This window comes from Anabrus simplex, chromosome 8 (genome assembly GCF_040414725.1).
Source record: "Anabrus simplex isolate iqAnaSimp1 chromosome 8, ASM4041472v1, whole genome shotgun sequence".
In the NCBI taxonomy this organism is placed as follows: domain Eukaryota; kingdom Metazoa; phylum Arthropoda; class Insecta; order Orthoptera; family Tettigoniidae; genus Anabrus; species Anabrus simplex.
In genome coordinates this window covers 200,828,332-200,851,860 of record NC_090272.1, presented here as the reverse complement: position 1 = coordinate 200,851,860, position 23,529 = coordinate 200,828,332, and the positions used below count along the sequence as shown (strand labels likewise).

Genomic DNA, 23,529 nt, shown 5'->3' with positions numbered 1-23,529 from the left:
CATTAAGTGTGTACACTGCTCATTCCAATCAGTGCCTCAGAGTAGAGATCAAATAGCTAAAACGCTATGATGAACCTATGTGTTATGTACCAGTAATACCAGAAAATGTATGAACCAGAGGAATGGGATGCTAAAGAAGAAAGTTACTGTATCTAACTCCCCAGCTACTTCCCACCAATATTCAGGCAGGCTATTATACTTGGTACGCAGCAGTAATACCATCTATCGGAGATGAGCGGCAGCAGAAGACACAAAGCACGTCATAGCAATGGTCAATGTAATGTTATTGTTGATCAATTTTATGAGCTTTCTATATTGTAGGCCTTCACATTTTGTTTTCTTCCAACTCTGTGATGTTAGGGCATCTAATGCAAAGCGAGTCCTCCTTTCTTTCATGAGTCCCTCTTGTGTTATTATTCAAGAGATCGTCCCTTTATGGTTTTCTCTCATTTTTATAATCATCTTCACAATTTCCCTTGTAAATATGGAAAAAGACCATGCGTTTTTACACCTTAAGACAATCATGACAAAACTCATCACCAGTTAACATAACTGAACAACATTTCCATGTCAGCAATGCTCGGCGTTGATATGGACTAAGCAACAGAAGTCTAAATTCATGAATTCTATTATTATATTCGTCCCCCTGTGAGTGAGGGCAGTAGAATAACACCCACGGTATCCCCTGCCTGTCTTAAGAGGCGAATAAATGTAGCCCCAAGGGCTCTGAAATTGGGAGGATGGCTTTGCGAACACTGGGCCCTCAGTTGAGTCCTGGCATTGCTTCCACAAACTTGTGCCAGGCTGCTACTTCCATCTATACTCTCCAACCTCCCTTGGTCAACTCTTGTCCTTTTCTGACCCTAACAGTATTACGTATGGAGGACTAGGGAGTCTTTCATTTTCACGCCCTTTGTGGCCCTTGTCTTTCTTCGGCCGACGCCTTAATTCTTCGAAGTGGTGGACCCCTTCCAGTTTTTCTCTCTGATTAGTGTTATACAGAGGATCGTTGCCTAGTTGTACTTTCTCTTAAAACAATAATCACCGTCATCCACCTATCTTATCATAGTTGGTACAGTAAAACTGAACAAGACGTAAATGATCGGAAATTGTGTTTTCTCTATAACTTTTGTTATGTAGTACTTTTCGATAGGACCAATAATGTAGGTAATTAAAAATTAGGGTGAATAAAATTATTTATAGTGTAGACGGTAGTTCCTTATTCCCCGAATTTACCTACAGATTTTCATTAAATTCTGTTTACACATTTTCTCGTGGCTCGGCATTGATATGGACTTAGCAACAAAAATCCAAAGTCATGAATATCTCCGTTATCATAGCCGGTACAGTAAAACTGTATAAGACATAATTGATCGGAAATTTAATACTATATAACTTATGTAGTATTTATCGTAGGACCATTAATAACAAATGTTTGAGCATTACATTTTAAGCCTCCCTCCTCCCCACCCCCACCCCCACCCAACTACCATTTCATACAGTGTGAATAAAATTATTTATATCCTAGATTGTAGTGACATTCCCCGACATTACAATATACTGAATAACCATTCGTTTTAAGTTCTGAGCAATGTACAGACAAAACTCTTATTTTATAGATATAGAAGTACAGCGAGTTGTGAAGTTAATTGCTCTAGATACAACAATGTGCTGTGAGAGGGCACGCTGGAGAGCAGGAATTTGACAGTGTAACATGAGTATAATAAACTGAGTTAAGTGGAAAACTTGAATGCGAGAACTTCTAAATAACTGTAAATATTAGTTTAATAAATTTACTTCATAGTAAATCATGCTCTCTGCGTAGCCATTGTAGTTTTAAGAACCTTGACGACCTGCCGCAGCACTGTGTGTGCCCATCAGTTAATCCATTCCTTCAAATGAACTGTTGCAAAAATTAAAGCTCTGGATTGACAGACAGATATAGGAAAATTAAATTTAAGTGTTATTCCTAGGCAAAATAAACCTAAACGTTGTACCAGAAAAGAGACATTTCGATGAAGGCTAAAGATGATAAGTACTGTGGTTCTTCATATGTCAAAATCACTTGACTTCCACTTTGCATTGGTTTTAGATTTCATATGCTGAAATACCAAGGAAGATTTGAAAAGAAGAAAAAATGTAGAAGTTTTAAAAATTCACTGTGACACAACAGTACCATTTAACAATAAAAATTGCAATAAAGAAAAATACAATATTGAAAATACAATTTTTAATATTTTAAGGTAACTCCCAGGTATCCAAAGATGCTGAATTAGTAAACACAATAAATAGTAATGATAATATGGTATATCTTACTGTTTAGACATCCAGGCATAGTGTTCAAATGCCAGATCTTTGCAACCTATGTACTGCCTGAAGAGATCAACATGTTTACGGAACTGGTTGATGGCATCACGAGGAAGATTTTGCTGAAATAATATCTTGCAAAGTTTGTAATTAATGAAGCCTGCTACAGTCTTAATCTCCAAGGCATTTGTATCTACCAATCGCACTTCTAAAAGGTTGCTGTATGCTTGTAAGTAGTGCCTGAAAATAAATTGATACTTCATTAGAGAAAGAGACAGAGAGAGATAAAAAAGGATAGCTACCCTGGGTTACTGTGAAGATACAGCCTCATAATTATTTTTTTCAAACAATATTTCAGTAATATTTTGAATTAAAGAGTACATACTATTTATCAATTTTTTTTCCTTCAAGATTCCCCTAAAAAGGCAGCTATAACTGAACTGAACATTTATTTATATAAATGGTGATTTACTATTTGAAGAGAGTTCCTGAGAATATTAGCAGTAATTTCTACAACATGTGAACGCTATTTCATTTTACAGGGTTCTCTCTGGATTGCTTCAGTGAACTTCAATTTATACATATATATATATTCAACACATCTATTCCCTAAAACATGTTATTTACAACATACTGTATTTATCATCATAACACAGTGAAAATAATTATGACACGATAATCTCATCACAATTAAACCATGTACAAACAGAACAAGATGGCCATGCAGTTAGGAGTGTGCAGCTGGGAGCTTACATTCAGGATATAGTGGGTTTGAACCCCACTGTCGCCAGCCCTGAAGATGGTTTTCTGTGGCTTCCCATTTTCACACCGCCCAAATGCTGGCATTGTACCTTAATTAAGGCCATAGCTGCTTCCTTCCCACTCCTGTCCCACCGTTACCATAAGACCTATCTGTGTCGGTGTGACGTAAAGCCAATTGTAGAAGAAAGAAAAAAATGTGAAAATTGTAAATACTGTTATAAATATTGCAAGTTTTCCAAAGAGCAGTTAACCACAATAATGTTAATAGTGTGATAAAGTTTGAATATGGTGTCAGTATTTTTATAAACAATAAATACGTAAGTACAAAGGCAGAACAACAGAAACTTAAAGAAAAAGACATAAAAAAAGAACTAGGTTTTAAAAAAAATAAAAAACACACATTATGTAGGTAAAAGAAGTCCACAAGTTATACCCCATGATGATAGCAAACACTCATAAACAAGTAGGTTTGTCTTCCAAACAGGATGCCTCTTCATCTATGCGTTCGGAGTCCAATGCAGGAGTTACACAATTTGCCACAGTGATTCCAGGTGGAGCAGTCATGTTGTTTCTATTTCTCCTCAGCACTTCTCTTTCTTTCTTTCTTTCTTACGTTTCCTCTTGTCATTTGCTGCACATCGGAGGTTTTCTTCAAAAGATAGTGTGCCATGATGGACTCTCCCAGTTATCAACATCAATGTTACATCTCTTCAAGTTAGCCTTGATTACATCTTTAAATTGCTTCCTTTGACTGCCTACACAGCGTTTACCTACTGATAGCTCAGAGTATAACACTTGTTTGGGGATGGGATTATTCGGCATGCGAACTACGTGCCCTGTCCATCGTAGGTAGCGTCATAAAATCATCAATTCTATACTGGCGGTGTGTGCCTCTTCAAGAACACTGATATTTGTGCGCCTGACTTGCCAAGTTATTTGCAGTATTCTCCTAAAGCAACGCTGATGATATTGTTCCAGCTTCTTCAGGTGTCGACTGTAGCATATCCAGGATTCACATCCGTAGAGTAAGGTTGGAACTACAACAGAATTGTACAAAAGAATCTTTGTTGCGATATTGACATCATGATCGTCAAAAACTCGAGATCTTAATTTAGCAAAGAATGCTCCTCCACAGTTAATTGTGTGTTGGATTTCTGAATCTATATTTGCACTTGATGAGAAGGTGGTGCCAAGGTATGGGAAGGTGTTTACAACTTGATGGCTCACTCCATCAATTGTGACACTGATATCTCTTTGACCTTCCCCAGGGGCTGGTTGGTATAGGATCTGCGTTTTGCTGGTATTCAGTTTTGAGTCCAATCTTGTACGCAGCGGAAAAAACATTCAGGACCATCACAAGCTCTTCTTGTGTCTGAGCTACGATAGCATCATCATCAGCGTACTGTAACTCCACTAATGCTGTAGAGAATGTACACGTTCCTGCCTTTAAATGGCTCAAATTAAAAGGTTTACCATCCATCCTGTAAGTTATATGTATTCCTGGAGAGCATCTCTGGCAAGTTCCATGACAGCGGCAACATACAAGGAAAACAAAGTGGGGGCTATCACAAAGCCTTGTTTAACACCGGTATTGATATGGAACGGATCTCCAATAGAGCCGTTGCCAATGACAGCTGCCATCACAGCAGTGCAGAGCAATTTCAAGATGGCAATAAATTTTTGCAGAACACCATATAGAGCTAAAATTTTCCACAAACCTTCTCGGTTCACAGGATCAAATGCCTTAGTAAGATCAATAATGGCAATATAAAGAGGTCTATCTTGTTCTCTACATTTTTCCTGAAGTTGACGAGCTGTGAATATCATATCTGTGGTTCCTCTAGAAGGCCTGAAGCCACACTGACTCTCTGGAAGTATTTTCTCCACCAAGGGTACAATACGATTTGCCAAGATTCGAGCAATAAGCTTTTCCAGGCATGACAGTAAGGATATTCCCCGATAGTTATTGCAGTTTGTTCGATCCCCTTTCTTAAATATGGGAACTACCAGACTATCTCTGAAATCAGGAGGCATTTCTTCAGTGCTCCAAATTTTGACAATCTGTTTGTGTATGTGTCTTATGAGTTCCTCACCTCCTTCTTTGAGAGCTTCCACTGGTATACCATCAGGACCAGAGGCTTCATGACGCTTTGCGTGATTGACAGCATGTTTAACTTCATCTAGTGTTGGCAGGGAGCCAAGTTCTTCATTGATGGGAGCTTGTTTTAATATATCATACATCTGTCCATCAATAATCAATTCCTGGTTCAAGAGGTCTTTAAAATGCTCTTTCCACGTATTCATGATGGAGTATTGATCTTATAAAAGTGTACTTTTATCACTGGAACAAAGGGGATTCCTCCCAAAGGTGGTGGGACCATAAACTACTTTTGTCGCTTGGAAGAACTGTCGTGAATCTTTATCTGCTAGATATTGCAATTCTTTTGCCTTTGGTGTCCACCATGCATTCTTGAGCTCACAGGTTGTTTTTTTTTGGACATTTGCTTTGGAAATACTTACGGCTTGTTTCTTAGAGTGGGAGTTCATGTCCCTTTGCCATGCTTGCAAGGCTCTTCTCTTCTCTGAGATCAATGCTTTAATTTCTTCATCATTTTCATCAAACCAGTCCTGCTGTTTTCTGGTCTTATATCCTACTGTTTCTTTGCAAGCATCTTGAATAGTGGTCTTCAAGACTCTTCCAGTGTTACGTTGCATCAGGTTGATACATATCTTCGGCAAAGTCCGATGAAGGAGCTCTCTGTATTTTGAAGTAATTTCTGTATTGCCAAACTTCTCAGTGTCAAAAGTATGTCTGCCGCTCTTCCGTTGTTTCCTCCTCTGGATGGACAGTGACAAAAGCATCACTGATCTAATAAGTCTGTGATCTGTCCAACAGTCATCAGCTCCCGTCATTGCCTTGGTAATGAGAACATCGTGTAGATCTTGCTTGCGGATGATTACACAGTCAATGAGGTGCCAGTGTTTCAATCTAGGATGCTGCCATGATGTTTTGAAGCGATCCCTTTGGCGAAAGATGGTGTTGGTGATTATCAATCCATGGTCAGCACATTTTGAGAGGAGTCTAATACCATTGGAGTTTTCACTGTCAACTCCCTCCTTGCCAATGACACCATTCCATACTTAAGTTGTCCTTTCCCACTCTGGCATTAAAATCACCAAGCAAGATGATTTTGTGTAGGCAATTGATGTTTGACAGGATGTCATCCAGATCTGAATAGAATGTTTCTTTGATATCATCATCAGAGTCTAATGTGGGGGAATATGCACAAATTAATGTGGCATGCTGGTCGCCATTTAATCGAAGTCTTAATGTTATGATGCATTCATTATGTCCAGTTGGAAGCTCCAGCAGGTCTCTGAGAAGTTTATTCTTGACGGCAAACCCTACTCCATGTATTCGGTGTTCTTTGGCAGGTTTACCCTTCCAGAAGAAAGTGTATCCAGCACAGTTTTCATTCAACTGACCTTCTTAGAGCAAGATGGGTCTCCTGGAGTGTTGCTATGTCTATATTATATCTTCGTAACTATCTACCCACAAGGGCTATTTTCCTTTCAGGTCTCTCATTTGAAGGATCATCATTAAGTGTTCTTATATTCCATGTAGCAAAATATAATTTCTTTCTTGTTCAACCGTACTGAGGTGATACCATTGGACGCGGCTATCCAATCGGTACTAGAAATGGCTGACTATGTTTAGGGCACCTTTTCTAGCTCCTTCCCCATGTGAGGTGAGCAGAGCGGACCCTAAATAGGACTGCTCAGTCGTAGATGCAGTAACCAAATTGCTCTACAGCCACAATCCTAAGCAAGATGACCGATCGCATATCTACCGCTTACGTGCCAAGTTATCACTAGAGGCTTCCAGGCATCACAATCCTGCCCCCGTCGCAACTTCCTGATCGTCGCAGGACTTTTGGAAGAGTCAATTTGTTGTTGGAAGACTGCTGTGCGTGAGGTTCTTTTAGAGTGAGAGTGCTGCAGCACGTCAACAAACGCACTTTACTTGATGACTAAGGAACTGTTTTCAATGGCAAGCAGATGCAAGACGATTGAAGGGTTCCTAGTCACTGCAGCCTTCGTCCACCATTCCAGCCGAGGAGGGGGGACTTTGAGGACTTTCTATGCCACTGACCAAATATGGTTCATCCGCCTTTAGGGGAAGTTTTCTGCCCCAAGGGCAAGAGAGTGCCCTGAACTATGATGAATTTATGTGTCATTTCCTACACAAAGGCTTCATCAAACCTACTAAGGGAGAACTTATCCGCCCGTAGCCGTTGGTTCTCCCCTAGTTTACCAGGTTTGGTACTGGCCGCCTGACCCTCGGCCAGACCCCATGAAAGCAAATCATTCATCAGCAGAAAGATATTAAATCTGCAATTAGATCAGATGAGGAATAAGCCAAGGTTCTATCTTCTACCATAATACAGAGTGAGAAAGGAGCACTAAAGAAAATTCAGGGAAATCTTGAAATATATGTTCTTTCACTAGACAAATGATCGATTTTGCCAAATAGAAGATAATCTCAGTTATGATGTCAGAATATGTTCAGCCACACCACATGTGACTCAACTATTCACTTCCATGTTCCTAAGAGGATCTTTAATTTCAAAACGACTACAGAGAATGCAGTCCCATTGAAAATGAAGTTCATTACTAGTGAATTCCTCACCAGCTGATGCAGAAAGATATCCTTCACTAGGCTTTTCTTAGATTTCACACATCATAGATATACGGTAAGTTTTCTGTTGGCAGCACCAGAAAGAGCAAGTCAACATAAGTAACCTTAACAGTAAGACGGAATATACGAGCACCCACAATAAGTCCAAGTGGGTATAAAGAGCTCTGCCTAACCTGAAGTTACTGTCAGCTTCTGATGACAAGAATTGTAAATTACAATATTAAAATTATTTCCTGTCCCATCGTCGCCATAAGACATATCTGTGTTGGTGCGACGTAAAGCCAATAGCAAAAAAACAATATTAAAATGGCCTTAAGCAAGCATGAGAATCCATGGAAAAACCATCTTCAGGACTGCCGACAGAGTTCAAACCCACTACTGGTACCTCTCAAATGTACGCTAACAGTACACAGCCAAAACTGCACAGCCAACTTGCTTAGTGAGCTATCAAGACTTAAACATATTATATGCACTTCTTTCTCCCCACCCATAACAACATGGCTGAGTTGCTTCGTGTTCATTATATTATAGACAATTTGACAAGATGGCTTCCTATATTCCATGCTGCTTTACTTCTAAACTGACATTTTGGCCAATTTTGGCTCTGTCTGGGGGTTATGCGCTGAAACATTGACATTCAACTAATCCCAAGCCTTGCCCAAGCTGCCATTCATACACTTATATCGGCAGAGTGCGATCTCGAAACCTAGTTGCCAACTCTTTAATATTTACATTCACCACGTGTTAACCTATCTCGCTCAGTGTGTATGGTATTCAGTACGGTTTGTGACTTTTTGAATTTTTCTTCAGTAATTAGTGCTTTTCATATTAGTCTTTACCTCTCCAGTATAGTGTAGTTTACAGTTTAGCGTAACATAAGTTAGAAAGTGACTCTGAGATCAGTGGAGTGTTCCCTTTGTAGGCCATAACCTCCTTCCTGTGCTATCCAGTAACGGCGAGTGATGTGTTAATTCCTCATTCTCTTTTATTATTAATAATGTATTCTCCTTTTAGTGTCAGATGTTGTTAGTAAGTGAAGTTTATGTGAATTTGTTTTCAATCCTGATTCATTAGCTTTTCTGAGTACGGTATTTCATTTTACGAGGGCCATTTACCGCGGTCGTATTGCATCAGCTGTTCTCGCGGCAGTAGCGTGCTGGCAACAGGGGTAAGGCGACGCTCATTTGTTTTGCGTAACGTCAATTTAGAAGTAAAGCAGTGCGGAGTATAAGTCTTCTAACTGCTAGTCGAATGAAGTCTACTGAAACGTATGAATCATCAGTACAATACAGTATTTCATCATTATAGTTAACTTAATGTCCGGTTGTATGGTTAGCGTGCTGGCGTTTGGTCACAGGGGTCCCAGGTTCGATTCCCGGCAGGGTTGGGAATTTTAACCATCATTGGTTAATTTCGCTGGCACGGGCGCTGGGTGTGTCATCTTCATCATCTTGTCATCCTCATCATCATGCGCAGGTCGCCTACGGGTTGTCAAATCAAAAGACCTGCACCTGGCGAGCTGAACATGTCTTCGAACACTCCTGACAGTAAAAGCCATACGCCATTTCAGTTAACTTAATGAAACAAGAAACAGCTAAGAAACAAAATGTGCACAATCGGGAATGAGCCTACATATACCGTGAGGGAAAGATGTCAAGAAAGTAACTAATTCACACAGAGAGTGTATGTGGGGTAAGGGGTGCAGAGGGTAAGCATGGTTGATGCACGTGCGCCAATCTTAAGTCTCAAGACCTCACCATAAACATTGTTCCGTCTGCGGTGGTTCTTGTGAACTAAGGTGCTGCTGTTAAGTTTCACACTGGTAGTGCAATTGCACTTTAGTTTCAAACATTTACTGTAAGTACTGCATAATGAACAGTTTAATTATGAACACGCATCTCTTTCGGAAAGCGTGCACCGTTTATCACAACTAATGTTTGTAGCTTAGTGTAGTATCTGTTACGCATGCTGCCACGACTTCTCGTGAGACGCGGATAGTAAGAGTTAAATGCTGTATATGCAAAAGCCTTATTCCTGCAAAATGTACAGTAGGAGAAAAATAGGGCACTTAATATCATACAACACAGTACCATGAGATGTTTACTTACTTCTGGGCAGTATGATTGTCTTGTTTAAGTTCATTCAGGAACCCAGTCTTCAGCTGATGACGTACAAACAGGTACTGATGCGTAGTTTTATTTAATTGATCACGATGAGACTTTACATTGCGAATTTCATAATGATAATAATTTAGAGCAAATTCATAGAACACATTTTCTAACCTGCAAAAATAAAAAATATGAAACAATACTTAAGAAACACAGATTCATTAAAGTTACATGCACAAGATCTCGTTTAGTCTGGATGATGATGGAGCATATTTGGGCTAAAATTCCTAAGTTCCTTACACTTTAGATACTTGAGAACAGAATGCCATAATTAGTACATAATTTAATTGGTCTTTATCCCTATAAATATTTTCCAACAGAGAAAATTCAACAATACATTTTGACAACAGACTAAATCAACAAGAAGCTTTTTGGAAGCAAGGAGAAAAAGAATAAGGAAAGATTTTCAGAACATTTAAAAATGACGTATTTGTTTACCTCAGTGTGTAGCCATGAAGATGATCTCCATGAGGTAGCACAAAAAGGCTCTTAGCATTTAAATCACAGCTTGTACATAGCGCAGTTGCTCTTTCAGTTGCTAGCATATCTTCACCAGTTGGCAGTGGGGCTGTCTGCTGGATGAGAACAACAACAATTCGAGTGTTCCGGCCATCCAATGCTACCCTGTACAAAAATGTTTTTATAGTCATAGCTAGTATTTTTCCAAAAGCTTCATGTAACAATTTACAATATAAGTATAATAATATAACTTAAGTTTTTCAGCCTGTTGAAATACAAATTATAACACTTAGAACACTATAACATACCCATAAAAAGTTGACCGACTGAAAAACTTATAAGTAATACTGACTTTTTAAGGGTACAATCAATTTCATTCTTTTTTTACAATTGGCGATGATGGGACAGGAATGGGCTAGGAGTTGGGTGGAAGCAGCCGTGGCCTTAATTAAGATACAGCCCCAGCATTTGCCCGGTGTGAAAATGGAAAATGATGGAAAATAATCTTCAGGACTGCTGACAGTGGGGTTCGAACCCACTATCTCCCGAATACTGGATATTGTAGTACAACTTACGAACTTCATCGTATAGATCCGTATTGATACAGTTAAAACTAAGAAACAATGTTAGGTTTTGGTCCACCCAATCAATACACATCACTTTACAAATGAAAAACTATTTAGTTAAAATATTAATATTAAATATTAAAATGAATATGTTTTTAATTAAATAGTTTTTCACTTGTACAGTGATGTGTATTGATTGGGTGAACCAAAACCTAACACTGTTTCTTAGTTTTTCGCTGGATACTGGCCGCACTTTAGCGACTGCAGTTATAGAGCTCGAGCTTGGACATCATCATCAGCAACGCGAATCATAATATGTATTTAGGACCTTGTCTATTTTACTTATTTTATTAGAATTTTCGGCTGATGATATCTAAAAAGAAGGACGAAACATGTCCCGACACTTGTCAATGTCACCCGAGTTAAACACAATTTTTATCAGTATTGTAAAGGTGGAACCTTTGATTGTACCCTTAAAAAGTATACTATCGACAACGCAGGCTTTGCAATGAAATTTACTTTATGCGAGTAATACTAAGTCGACACTAAAAAGCACAACTGCCTTCTTAACAAAAACAAAAAATATATACATATATATAGAGGGTTCTAGTAAAATGTATATACTGTTTGTTCATCAATAATATTGTAATAAATTGAATACAAGTCTGATATATGGTGAAAGGGTAGCTTAATGTATTAGTTCTAGGTGACTGTGTATCTGTAACATATGTTTTACAAGTGTGATATATGGTGAAAGGGTAGCTTAATGTAATAGTTCTAGGTGACCATGTAACAGTAACATATGTTTAGTTTGTTTGTAGGTAGCACGAACAGAGAGACAAAATGACAGATGCAAAGCAAAGAAAGGAAGGCGATTTTGAAGTGGTACTTCAAGTTTGAAAACATTTCTGCGGTGCAGCGACAATGATGAAAGACATTTTGAACACAGCCACAGACATGTCAATTTACCAGGGCTTAATGTAAGGTGTTGGTTGTCCTCTCAGGGATTGATGAGACCATTCTTCTTTGAAGGAACAGTTGCCAGTGCGGTTTAGCTCAATAAGCTGCAGATATCAATTTTATCTGCAATCCGAGAGCTATATGGGGATGAGGTATTTTATCTGCAAGAAGATAGTGCCCCAGCTCATTACCATTGGGATGTCAGAGAGTACCTTGACGAAACTTCCCCAAACAACGGATAGCCTGAAGAGGTGCTGTCGAATTTCCAGCATGGTCCCCAGATCTATCTATCACCTCTAGACTTCTACCTCTGTGGGACCCTAAAGAATGTTATATATCGGGCAAAGCCACCTACACTGCCTGCTCTATGTGCATCATGTGCAGCAATTCCACTGGACACATTATAGAATCTTGTTTGTAGCACTGTTCGGCAGCATTTGGCTGTGTTTGCTGATGCTGACCACTTTGAACAGCTCAAGTGATTTCAATAAGTAGAACATTAAGCTATATCTTCACCAAATTTCAGGATTGTATCTTAATTTATTAGAAAGTTATTGCTGAACAAACAGTGCCTACACTTTTTTTTTTTTAATTTGCTTTACGTCGCACCGACACAGATAGGTTTTATGGCGATGATGGGATTGGAAAGTGCTAGGAGCAGGAAGAAAGTGGCCGTGACCTTAATTAAAGTACAAGCCCCAGCATTTTCCTGGCCTGAAAATGGGAAACCATGGAAAACAATCTTCCGGGCTGCCGACAGTGGTGTTCGAACCCACTATCTTCCGAATGTAAGCTCACAGCTGCACGATCCTAATGGCACGGCTATGTACACACTTTATTGGACCCCCTGATGGACTATTCCTCGTAAACAAATATGATCGTCTTCCTGAAGAACTTAGTTTTTGGGAGATCTTAAGTGACTGTAGAGGCCAATCCTAGAACCGCAGATTTTTCCACATTTTTGACACACATTTGTTCTGTTAGGTACTGGCTCTGTAGTTTGGTTTTTCTTCATGAGCTTACGTTGTTTTCTTGCATTGCGCTTGTCAATTTCTGCTCTCCGCCTTTCTTGCTCGAAGCGCTGAGTTCCTTTCCAGACAATGCGACGCCAGACTGTGCAGTTACGTACCATAGTTTCCCAGTTGTTAGTTTTCATTTGACACTTTTCCATGTTGTTTTTTAGTGCATCTTTGTAATGCTTTTGTGGTCTTCCAAGTTTTTTTATGACCATCCGGCATGCGAACGATGTGGCCTGTCCAGTAAAGTTGGTGCTTGATAATCATAGCCTCAATGCTAGTGGAGTTAGCTTCTTCTAGGACACTGATGTTAGTGTGTCGATCTTGCCATTTCACCCTCTGGATCCTTCTCAGGCAACATTGATGGTATTTTTCCAGGCATCGTATGTGCCTCCTGTAGGTAGTCCATGTTTCACATCCATTATGTAAGAGATGGTATAACGGTAGCTTTGTACATATAAAGCTTGTTCTGAGTGCTGATGTTATGACTATCAAAGACCCTTACCCGAAGACGACCAAAAGCCATACTAGCACATTTGAGGTGGTGTTAAATCTCATCATCATGATTTGCATTTGCTGAGAGATGGCTGCCAAGGTATGAGAAATGTTCTATGTTCTTCAGAACTTTGCCTTGGACTGTGATTGTAGGACATATGGAGGTGGAGTTGGGTGTAGGTTGGTAATGGATCTGAGTCTTGGATGTTAAGGCTTAGGCCAATACTTGTATAAGCTTCATCAAATGCATTTAAGATTGCTTGTAAATCGTGTTCAGAGTTTGCAAGAACAACACTGTCATCAGCACACTGAAGTTCAATGATGGATGTAGTGGAAATTTTGGTCTTGGCTCGTAGTCTACCGAGTTTGAATAAACCTCCATCAGTCCTGTATTCAATTTCTATGCCTTTTGGTAGTTTCCCATCAACAAGATGAAGTATAGTCCCCACAAATATTGAGAACAGAGTGGGAGGTATCACACAACCTTACTTCACACCTGCTGTGATTTCAAAATTTTCTCCCCCTGTATGTATATTAACTCATAACAACCACACTGGTTTAAACCAAGTGTTTTGTTGTTATTAAACCATCTTGGCTTTTCTACAACATGTCACTCTGCTAGAATTGTACTTATTTATGTTATTGTAAAATTAGTCCAATTAAATCATTCAATAATCTGTTTATATTTATCTAACGAAATACCATGCAAATGGGAATTCTGCTTCCAAATAGATAATCCCCCTGACAAATGTGAATTTTCATTCCTAGGGTAATTACCATACAAATGCTGGTGCAGGCTGTGAAGCAAGAAGCTGGAGCAGTTTATGAAGTTTAGTGGGAGAGTGTAGATGTGTTGATAAATAATTTGAACAAGGTAAATAAATAAATGAAACAACAAAAACTTTAAGATCCCTTTGCCTTGGGATTATTTTCCAAGTGGTATTTTATGCATAACGCATCTTTCACATCAAGAGATGTCAAATAGTGACAATGAAGAAAAAAACTAAAGACTCTTTAGATATTTAGACTTTTCATCTTGTCAAGGACAAGCTGTTTTTTTTTTTTTTTTTTTTTCCATCATGATGATGTCATCCGTACAATCGAATCCAACCATCAGCGATTCTATGAATTAGCGCTCTCCAAGTTGTCCTGTTCCACACTGCCTTCTTTAGTTGTTCCAGGGTGAGGGTTGTGTCTGTTTTAATGGTGTCTAACCAATGAGTCCACTGGCGACCTGGTCTTCTTGAGTAGTTAATTGTGTTTTACTTATGTAACCTGTGCTTTTGTGTATATTTTAATTCTAAATCAACATCACAGCTGAAGATGTTTTCTATGAAAAACGAAACATTATCAAAGAATTTTAAAATAAATTAATATTATTTTAATCTAAGAAAAATCATAAGATTCCTAAGTGGTGGAAAGGTGAAACTTCTCAAACTTACAAGTTGGAATTTGTTATATGTAATAATTCCACCATGGACTAAGATGAAATTCATTACTTGCAATGTCAGAAATGTTCCGACACAATGTTTACTCCCAAGAATAACATGTTTTAACTGAAGAATTTAAGTAGCAATTCTCGAGGAATACCTAGATTTTAGAAAATCTGTGTCCTTCTGAATATTTTTAAAATTTGCTTTATGTTGTAGCAACAATGGGATACGAAAGGACTAGGTGCAAAACAGGAAGTGACCATGCCCTTAATTAAGCTACAGCCCCTGTATTTGCCTGGTGAGAAAATGGAAAACCACGAAAACCCATCTTCAGGGCTGCCGACAGGGGTTCAAACCCGAAATCTCCTGAATGCAAACTGACAGCTGTGTGATCCACCCTTCTGAATATAATTCTTAGCATGATATGGAATGTACATCTAGGGCTGTGTTTACAGCTGAAAGGTGCAAAATGGCTTCAAGCAAATCAAGTGGACTCAGCAGTAGCACAATTGTGAATGATTTGAAATCAAGTGAAGATGACTGACTTTCGGAACTTGGTTCAGGAAGTGAGTATTGGAACACTTCAAATTATCCTGTGAAGTCGAAGAAGGCTCCAATTCATTCGAAGAAGATGGTTGCTCTGACTGGGTAATCTACAAGCCTATCCACACTGATTTTATGAAGTTTCTGCATAATTTGATATGTGAATACACACAGGGAAATTTATTAATTCTGCATGTACAGTGTTTGTGTAAGCATGTACAGTCTTTTATTCCAGCATGAGTTTCACAAATAAATTGTTTTAGCTTTAAGAACAGATAGCAGTATAGTCATACATTTCCAGAAAAATAAATATGAGTAGGTACGTGACCAACTAAAATGAATTTGAGTGCTAAAGGTAAGTACAACTTTTGGTGAAGTAAGAATAGTGTGAAACTTACCTCATGGACTGCACTCGAGAAGCACATTCTATCCTTTTTTCATTCCACTGAGGATCATCCCAGTCTAATTCATAGAATATTGCCACTACTGCTGGAATTTCATTCAGATGCTTATTAATCCAATTTCGTTTTAGAATACCTTTCGGAATGTACCATTCGTAGGCACTCCTCTGAAAAAAGTAAGAATACTCTTTAAATGTTAAAAATCTAGAAGATATAACACTGGGGTTGTTCAACTTAATAAATAAAATAATTTTGAGGCACTGATGGTCAACTGGTTAGTATGCTAATTCATAACATTGTAAGTTTGACACCAGCAGACTTTCGAAAATCCATAGCAAGCCAAGTCATTCACATCGGCATGTAAAAGAACCCTGATGAATGCGGTAAATATTCATAAACTTAAATTCTAGTCTCTTGTCATTGTAACCGTCAATAAAATGGCTTACGGTTGTATACAGAGACAAAACAAAATTGGGTGTGCCTAGAGAATAGATCTATACCACGTGCTTTAATGCTGTATGAACATTGCCAGAGTTGTGTCCAAATAGGGGATGGATATTCCGAGTGGTTTCAGACTAGACAGGGTGTACAACAAGGCAGTGCACTATCACCACTTTTATTCATCACTGTATTGGATGAAATAATTAAAAGAGTTAAGGGACTCAACAATAACTCTGAATTTAAAGCTCTTGCCTAAGTTACAGATAATGTTGTGGTATGGTGTGATAGTGAGGTCAAAGTACAACAGAAGCTGAATGACTGGAATTTGGTCTCAAGATAAACAAGTCCAAAATTGCAGTGTTGCCTGTTAGTCAACAGAACATCTGTACTAACATCACTCTAGATGGATCAAAGTTGGAACAAGTACTATCTGCGCACTTTTTAGCGATAGATTTATACCCTAGTGCTGAATCGGTCAACTTTGGTTATCTTCGAGATTCGCATTGGCAACCTTTGAAACACAAACTATGAATCGCTTAAGCATCGTTGTGCGACATCTGGCGTATACTTTACGTACTAGTACTGTTGTTGTTTACAAAGCAAAGTCAAACTATAGAACTCATGCTGGTAACAAGTTTCGCATCGAGAAATGTTATGAAGTATTATATATTGTGTGTCTGTGACAATTGTTGGCGTAAGATAATAAAGGTTTAGAAAATTCATACTGATCGATCACATTATCGATTCAATTCAGATTTCATTTCCATTCAGTTGGCAGTATTACCGGAACCGGCAGAGCTCTCTCCTTACTCCTCAATTGAGTACAAAAATCTATCACTAAAAAGTGCGCGTACAGTACACCAGTTCCATCATCTTGGCAGTGCATTAACAACATATAGCTGACCATCTGCAGAAAACACTAGTAAAGCACCAAATGGAGCACAGTTTTATCATCTTGTGAGAAAACTTCTTTGGGATAAGCAAGTTTCATTAAGATCAAAAGTAATACTCTACAGGAGCTTCTTTGTACCAGTTACCACTTACAGTCTAGAAACCTGCATCCAAACCAACAGAAATATCAGCAAACTACAAGCAGTGGAAATGAAGTTCTTGAGAACTACAATTCAGAAAACAAGGAAGACAAAATAAGAAACAACGAGATACGCCACCTTGTCCAAGTAAAACAACCCCTAAGTGAGATCTGTGTTGAAGCCAGACTGAAATGGTTTGGTCATCTCAAAAGAATGGATCCACAAAGAACAAGTAGAGTGTGGTTTGAGAAAAAACTTGAAGGCAAAAGATTGACATGTCAGCCAAGGAAGAGATGGACCAATCAGATTAGAAATGATTTAGCTGGGCCAGGTCTGGATTTGCAGCAGGTTATGTAAGAAGAAGAAGACACCTACATGGACAGAAGTAAATGGAGAGCGCTGAATCACTGCATGCAGGAAACTGGAGCTGGTTCAAGATAATGATGGAAGGCATAGTGCTGCTTTTGATAGTTCTCAATTTCAGCACACTGAACAGCATACCACTCTGCCTTTGCCTGCCTTATTTTTGGATTGATCTTGTCATACTGGCATTCGTCTTTGTACTTCTAATACTGCTTTCCTCCATTCTTTTGGGTGAAAGCTTTCTTCACAGAGCCTTGACTTAGCCATATCATTCAGCAAGGTCTTCCATGCCTCCACTACCAGAACCTGTTCAACTGAGATGTGTCTGACCTCCTCCATGGAGTGCATCACTGCTTCCATTAAGATTCAGCTTCTGTGGTCCAACCTGAGTGTCCTCATCCTTTTTCTTGATTATGTTGAAGAGAATCCAAATATGAGCTTCCAAAAGGCAGTGTTCCAAGAGATTATCAGTACCTGGAAAGGTCTTGACAGATTTCATGGCGTTCTTGAAGCTCTTACCACATGCTCCAGGGTATCTGCATGTGATTTCCATGATTCAGATATACAAGCGCTGCTTTGGCAACATGAAATTTGTGTTTGTGATAATGTTGTGCTCCTTGCAGAACAACACAAATTGATCACTTTGCTCATTCTTAATTCCAAACCTGAACTAAACTTATAATAATATAAGAAATTTATTTTAACTCAACCTATTCAATACAGTACAAGGTTGAGTTAAAATAAATTTCTTATATTATTATAAATTAAGATACTTTCAATATGGAAAAAATTATTTTCATTGTTTGTAACCCTGAACTAGCCGACCATCGCTCCTCTTCTCTCACCAACTTCGGCATTCGTCACTCATAAGAATGGTGTACTGATGCCTCATTTGCCTGAAACAATTCCTGACATCATTGTAAAATCAGTCCAGCTAGTCATCCTCCACACTGGGGATAGGCACATATACTTGAATGAATGTGACATTTAGAAGAGCTGCCTGGACTTGCAGAAGAGCGACCCTATCCGAGACAGACACAAAGCCACCATTCGATGCACTTCCTTTGAAACAAGGCAGGCCGAGCCATTGCAGTGGTTCTCTCTATAGAAGTAGACGCACCAGTATCCAACATCTGCATGCCATTCTGGGACCGTCACGTCTTGCTGATACCAAGGACTGAAATGTTGACTCTCATTTTTTTTTTCAGTGTGTTCTCATGTTTCTGTTCACATAAACTTTGGATGTTCCATGTTCCTATCTTAAGTGTTCTTGATTTCTCTGAGCATCCATTAGCTGATGGGCAGATTCTTAGCACCCCTGCCCAATTGAAGGGGCCCCCATACTCGGGGCCATAGTTAGAGTTCCCAGCCATACAACTGTCTTGGAGAAAGTGTAGTGTGGTGGTTTTCCGTTGCTTTACACGCCACCATTGGAATGCCATGATCATGGATTCTATTGTGTCACTCCATGTTTAATCCAGAACTGTTCTTCTGAAAGCCACTCCTGGCGAATATTGGGTAAGTGGCACTTCTTCCACTGAGGATCCATCATCCCACCTGAAGAAGCTCATCCGTCCAAAGCCATTGGCCCTCTTAGGGAGTTGGGTTATTTACCGCTGCCCAACACACGGCATTGAGTTGCTAGTTGAACAGTCTACTCAATTACCGAAGTGGGCTGACTAGATTAAAAAAACAAACATAACTGTCTATTACTCTTGTAGCATTTTTCAATTCCTGACGGCCCCTCTATGGTCTGCAATCTCACTAGTTATCATCCAACTTAATCACACCCTCCTTTCTAAAATGCCTGTGAACACCTTGCCATGTATACTGATCAACAATGGCATCCCTCAATAGTTGCTGTAATCCTTTATGTTCCCTTGTTAACAAACAGATACAATTACTGCTTTTGTCTAATCAGAAAGTACCTTACTCATATTCCACATTAAATCCATCACTCTATCAAGGCCATTTCATCCCTGCCTTCCCATTATATTTCACCATATCAGGTCTAATTTCATCTACTCCTGCTGCTTTATGACAATGTAGTTTATTTACTTCATGCATAAGTAAAATAATTCGCTATAATTTTGAACCTAGGATTGAATGTCCAAAAGAACTGTTTTGTTTCTTAAATTTTTGCAAGTGTACAATCAGTATTTCATTTTAAAATAGTCTAAATGGATTACTTGAAGTTAGTAACAAGCATACTATTTTTCATTACTTAAAACTAAACCTACAACCAATAGGTAGCTTACCTTAGGCTTGGGTGGTGGAAATTCATGAGCGGGACCAAGAAGTTTGAATTGCACTGGTGCTCTGTCTGGTCTTCTGTTATTGCTGAATGCATCCCAAATTGCTCTGTGTACTGCATTGTTTAACGTATCAAGACCAGTTAAACCAATCAAAGCTAGTGGCTTACTACAAAGTTCTACAGGAAAGTCAAATCCATTTACAGGAAAAGACATTGTTGCTAGAAAAATCTGAAAAATAACCATCTCAATTTAATCAAACACTACAGTAAATAATGATAAAATAAAGTAGAAGATAAATTAAGCTAGAATCCCAACAAACTCTAATTTCAGACACAGTAAAAACCATTTATATTTATAAGTCCAGAACAGAAGAAGCTTTAAGAGACAGGTTCTTTTAGGGTGATGCTTCAAAGTGGAACAAAACTGAAATGGTAAACGCCCCCTGAATACACAGTAATTATGAAGCACAAAAGGAAAGGACTGCAAGACAAGGCTAGGGCGTCCTCCATAAGCAAGGAAGGTCAGAAATGGCAAGAAAATACGAACAGTAACATGGAATGTTGGCTCTACGACAGGAGGTGCTGAACTCAGCTGTGCCAAGCAGGCAAAAGCATCAAAGAAAGAACATGGAAAGGAGCAAAATCACATCAGATTGGAAGGGGCTATAAACTTACCAGCACAAAAAACAGCACAAGAACTAGTGTAGGAATAGCTGTGGACCAGAACTTCAATGACAGGGTTGTAGACATAATATGTGTAAGCGACCATGTCATGTCCATTAAACAGGCATTAGAGGACAGGTCGTTTCAATATCATTACAGCATATGCAACAGAGATTAACTACCCAAACATAGAAAAGGTAGACTTCTGTGAAGAACTGCATGCCCATATTGCTACAGTGTCTAATAATGGAATAAAGACTGTCTGTGAGGAATTATTACTCGTGCAACTTTTAGTGATACTTCTTTGTACGGGGGGTGAGGAGGGAGCTAGTCTGGTTCTGGTAATACTGCCAACTGAACGGAAATGAAATCTGAATTGAATCGATAGTATGATCGATCGAAGGAATTTTCTAAACCTTTATTTTCTTAAGCCAACAACTGCATCACACACACACACACACATTATATAACATTTCTCTATGTGAATCTTGTTCCTAGCATGAATTCTATATTTTGGCTTTGTTGTGTAAACAACAATAGTACAAGTACGTAAAGTGTACGCCAGATGTCTCACGGCGATTCATAGTTTGTGTTTAAAGGTTGCCAATACGAATCTTGAAAATTGCCGAGGTCTACCGATTTAGCACTAGAGAGTCCAAGTATCACTAAAAGTTTTGTGAGTAATACATGGACATGTAGGAAAAGATGCTGGCACCTACAATGGATTTCATGGTAGCTTCAGTTATCACACAAAGAATAGACAGAGTGATTCAATCCTGTTATTTACACCTGTTCATCACCTTGAAATTATAAATAGGCCCACCCTATTTCAGAAGAAGAAAGATGAACATTTAATAATAATACAGAAGGGCAAAGGAGCACAAAACAAACTAACTACATCCTAGCACACAGATATAAACTTGGAAAATTTAAGGATTCCAAAGTAATACCAGGAGAGCCCATGACTACAAAACAGACTGCTCTAGCCCAAAAACAATTAGGATCACCTCTCAAGGTAATAAAATAAATAATTAAAAAATGAGAGAGAGAATTAAGTGGCATATGTTGCACTAAGAAAACAGAGAACATTTTGTACACAGTATGAAAGAGTACCTTCAAACAATCCACCTGAACATGACAACCCAACTTTAGTTGATGATGATGATGATGATGATGATGATGATGATGATGATGCTTGTTGTTTAAAGGGGCCTAAACTTTAGTTTAAGATCTGGCAAGAACAGCTGCTGAAGAGAACAAAGAGACCTATAAGCAAGCAAACAAACAAACTTGCCAGAAGAACAGCGGAAAGAGAGAAAGAGTGAAATCAAATGACGAGCTAGATTACATCACAAGTCGATCATAAATGGTACCGGTTTCAACCCCAGATCTGTTCTAATACTGCACTCTGTTTTACTTATGTCTCTTCACAATGGTGTTTAATTTAAACTTTTCTGCATAACAAGACAACTAGCTATTTGCATCTTAATATATCAAACATACGATTATAAGATTTAATATCGAGCTAATTATTCACCTTCACATCAAGATTTTAAAGACATTTAAAACCTAGTGCTTTATACTCAAGTGTTATATAGCTCCACACGAACTTTCTTCTTGAAAAAATCTTTATATCTTCTATGTTACTTGTTATTCATCTGTGCACTGCTTTTATATTGTAACTTTTGAACAATCGGCTGATGATGACCCAGATCTAGGGTCGAAAACGGTACCATTTGCGATTGACTTGTGATGTAACCTCGCATTATTAAGTGTTATTGTATTGAATGGGTGGAACCATAATATATTATTAATTTAATTGTAATCTCAGTTCAATATGAACCAAAATGAAATTCTTATCTTTCAATGAGCTAGGCTACAGCAGCAGCTAGAAATAGTTGAAGGAAATACAATTTTTCAAACTCACTAGATATAAAAAAGAAATATTACAAGAGATTTCCAAATGATCAAATTGTACATCAAAAATAATAGTGGAAAACTTCTCAATTCTGACAAAGAAATCTGTAGGCACTGGTATGAGTAGCCTACTATTGTCACCTAATGAACAAAGAGTTTCCAAGATTCAAAAATGTAGCTGAAAAGCCTAGCAAAGGACCAGTGACAGATATCACAAAAGGAGAGGTATGGTAACCTTGACAGTCTCTGCAATGAAATGTATTAAAAGCACTTGCCCAGACCTGTCAAAGTATGGAAAATGGTTGGCAAGGACAACATTAAGTGGTTGACATGTCTATTTAACAACATATTCAAGTGCAGCACTATCCTTGATGAATGGAGATAAAGCACATTAATACCTTTCTATAAAAATTAAGGTAATATTCATGAATGTAGAAACTTTCAAAAGGTGACATCTCCCTATACACCTAAAATTTGGAACACTATTAATCAGCACCTACATCAGTTTATCAAGCTGATCAATACCTATAGGTCATTCCATATTAAGAAAACAGTATTGCTCTTATGACAACAAGATTGCCACATCGAACGGTTCTGTTCAACAGCATCACTGGGGAAACATTGGTATATATATTAGTGAAACTCAGTACTTAAGTTCAAAATAAAAGGAGGAAGAAACTAAGCTGCAATTCTTTTTTCTAATCTAAGGTACAGGGGTTGTATGGGGGGGGAGACTTATTTATGTTTTTCCACCAACATATTTTTTTTACAAGTTGTTTTACACCGCACCAACACAGATAGGTCTTATGGCAATGATGGGAAAGACTTAGGAGTTGGAAGGAAGCGGCCATGGCCTTAATCAAGGTACTGCCCCAGCATTTGCCTGGTGTGAGAATGAGAAACCACAGAAAACCACCTTCAGGGCTGCCGACAGTGGGGCTCAAATCACACGGCCAACTCGCCCAGTACCCCAATATATAGGCTCGGGTTGAGGGATGCAGTTAACTGCATTTAATAAATTTGCCCAGGCAATGCCGAGTACTACTGCGCC

At 38.6% G+C, this 23,529-nt stretch overlaps 1 protein-coding gene across 1 annotated transcript in view; it reads right to left on the bottom strand.

Annotated features, from left to right (window-relative positions):
* The window catches only part of gry (trafficking protein particle complex subunit 11 gry), a 147,813-nt gene that overhangs the window by 117,495 nt on the left and 6,789 nt on the right, over nucleotides 1–23,529 (bottom strand). Inside the window, exons 2-6 of the mRNA XM_067152633.2 lie at nucleotides 19,903–20,127; nucleotides 15,807–15,976; nucleotides 10,375–10,560; nucleotides 9,877–10,050; nucleotides 2,317–2,547 (exon numbers count right to left, since the gene is read on the bottom strand). Coding sequence (XP_067008734.2) covers nucleotides 2,317–2,547; nucleotides 9,877–10,050; nucleotides 10,375–10,560; nucleotides 15,807–15,976; nucleotides 19,903–20,112 — 971 coding nt within the window. The 5' untranslated portion in view covers nucleotides 20,113–20,127. The remainder of the gene's footprint in view (nucleotides 1–2,316; nucleotides 2,548–9,876; nucleotides 10,051–10,374; nucleotides 10,561–15,806; nucleotides 15,977–19,902; nucleotides 20,128–23,529) is intronic.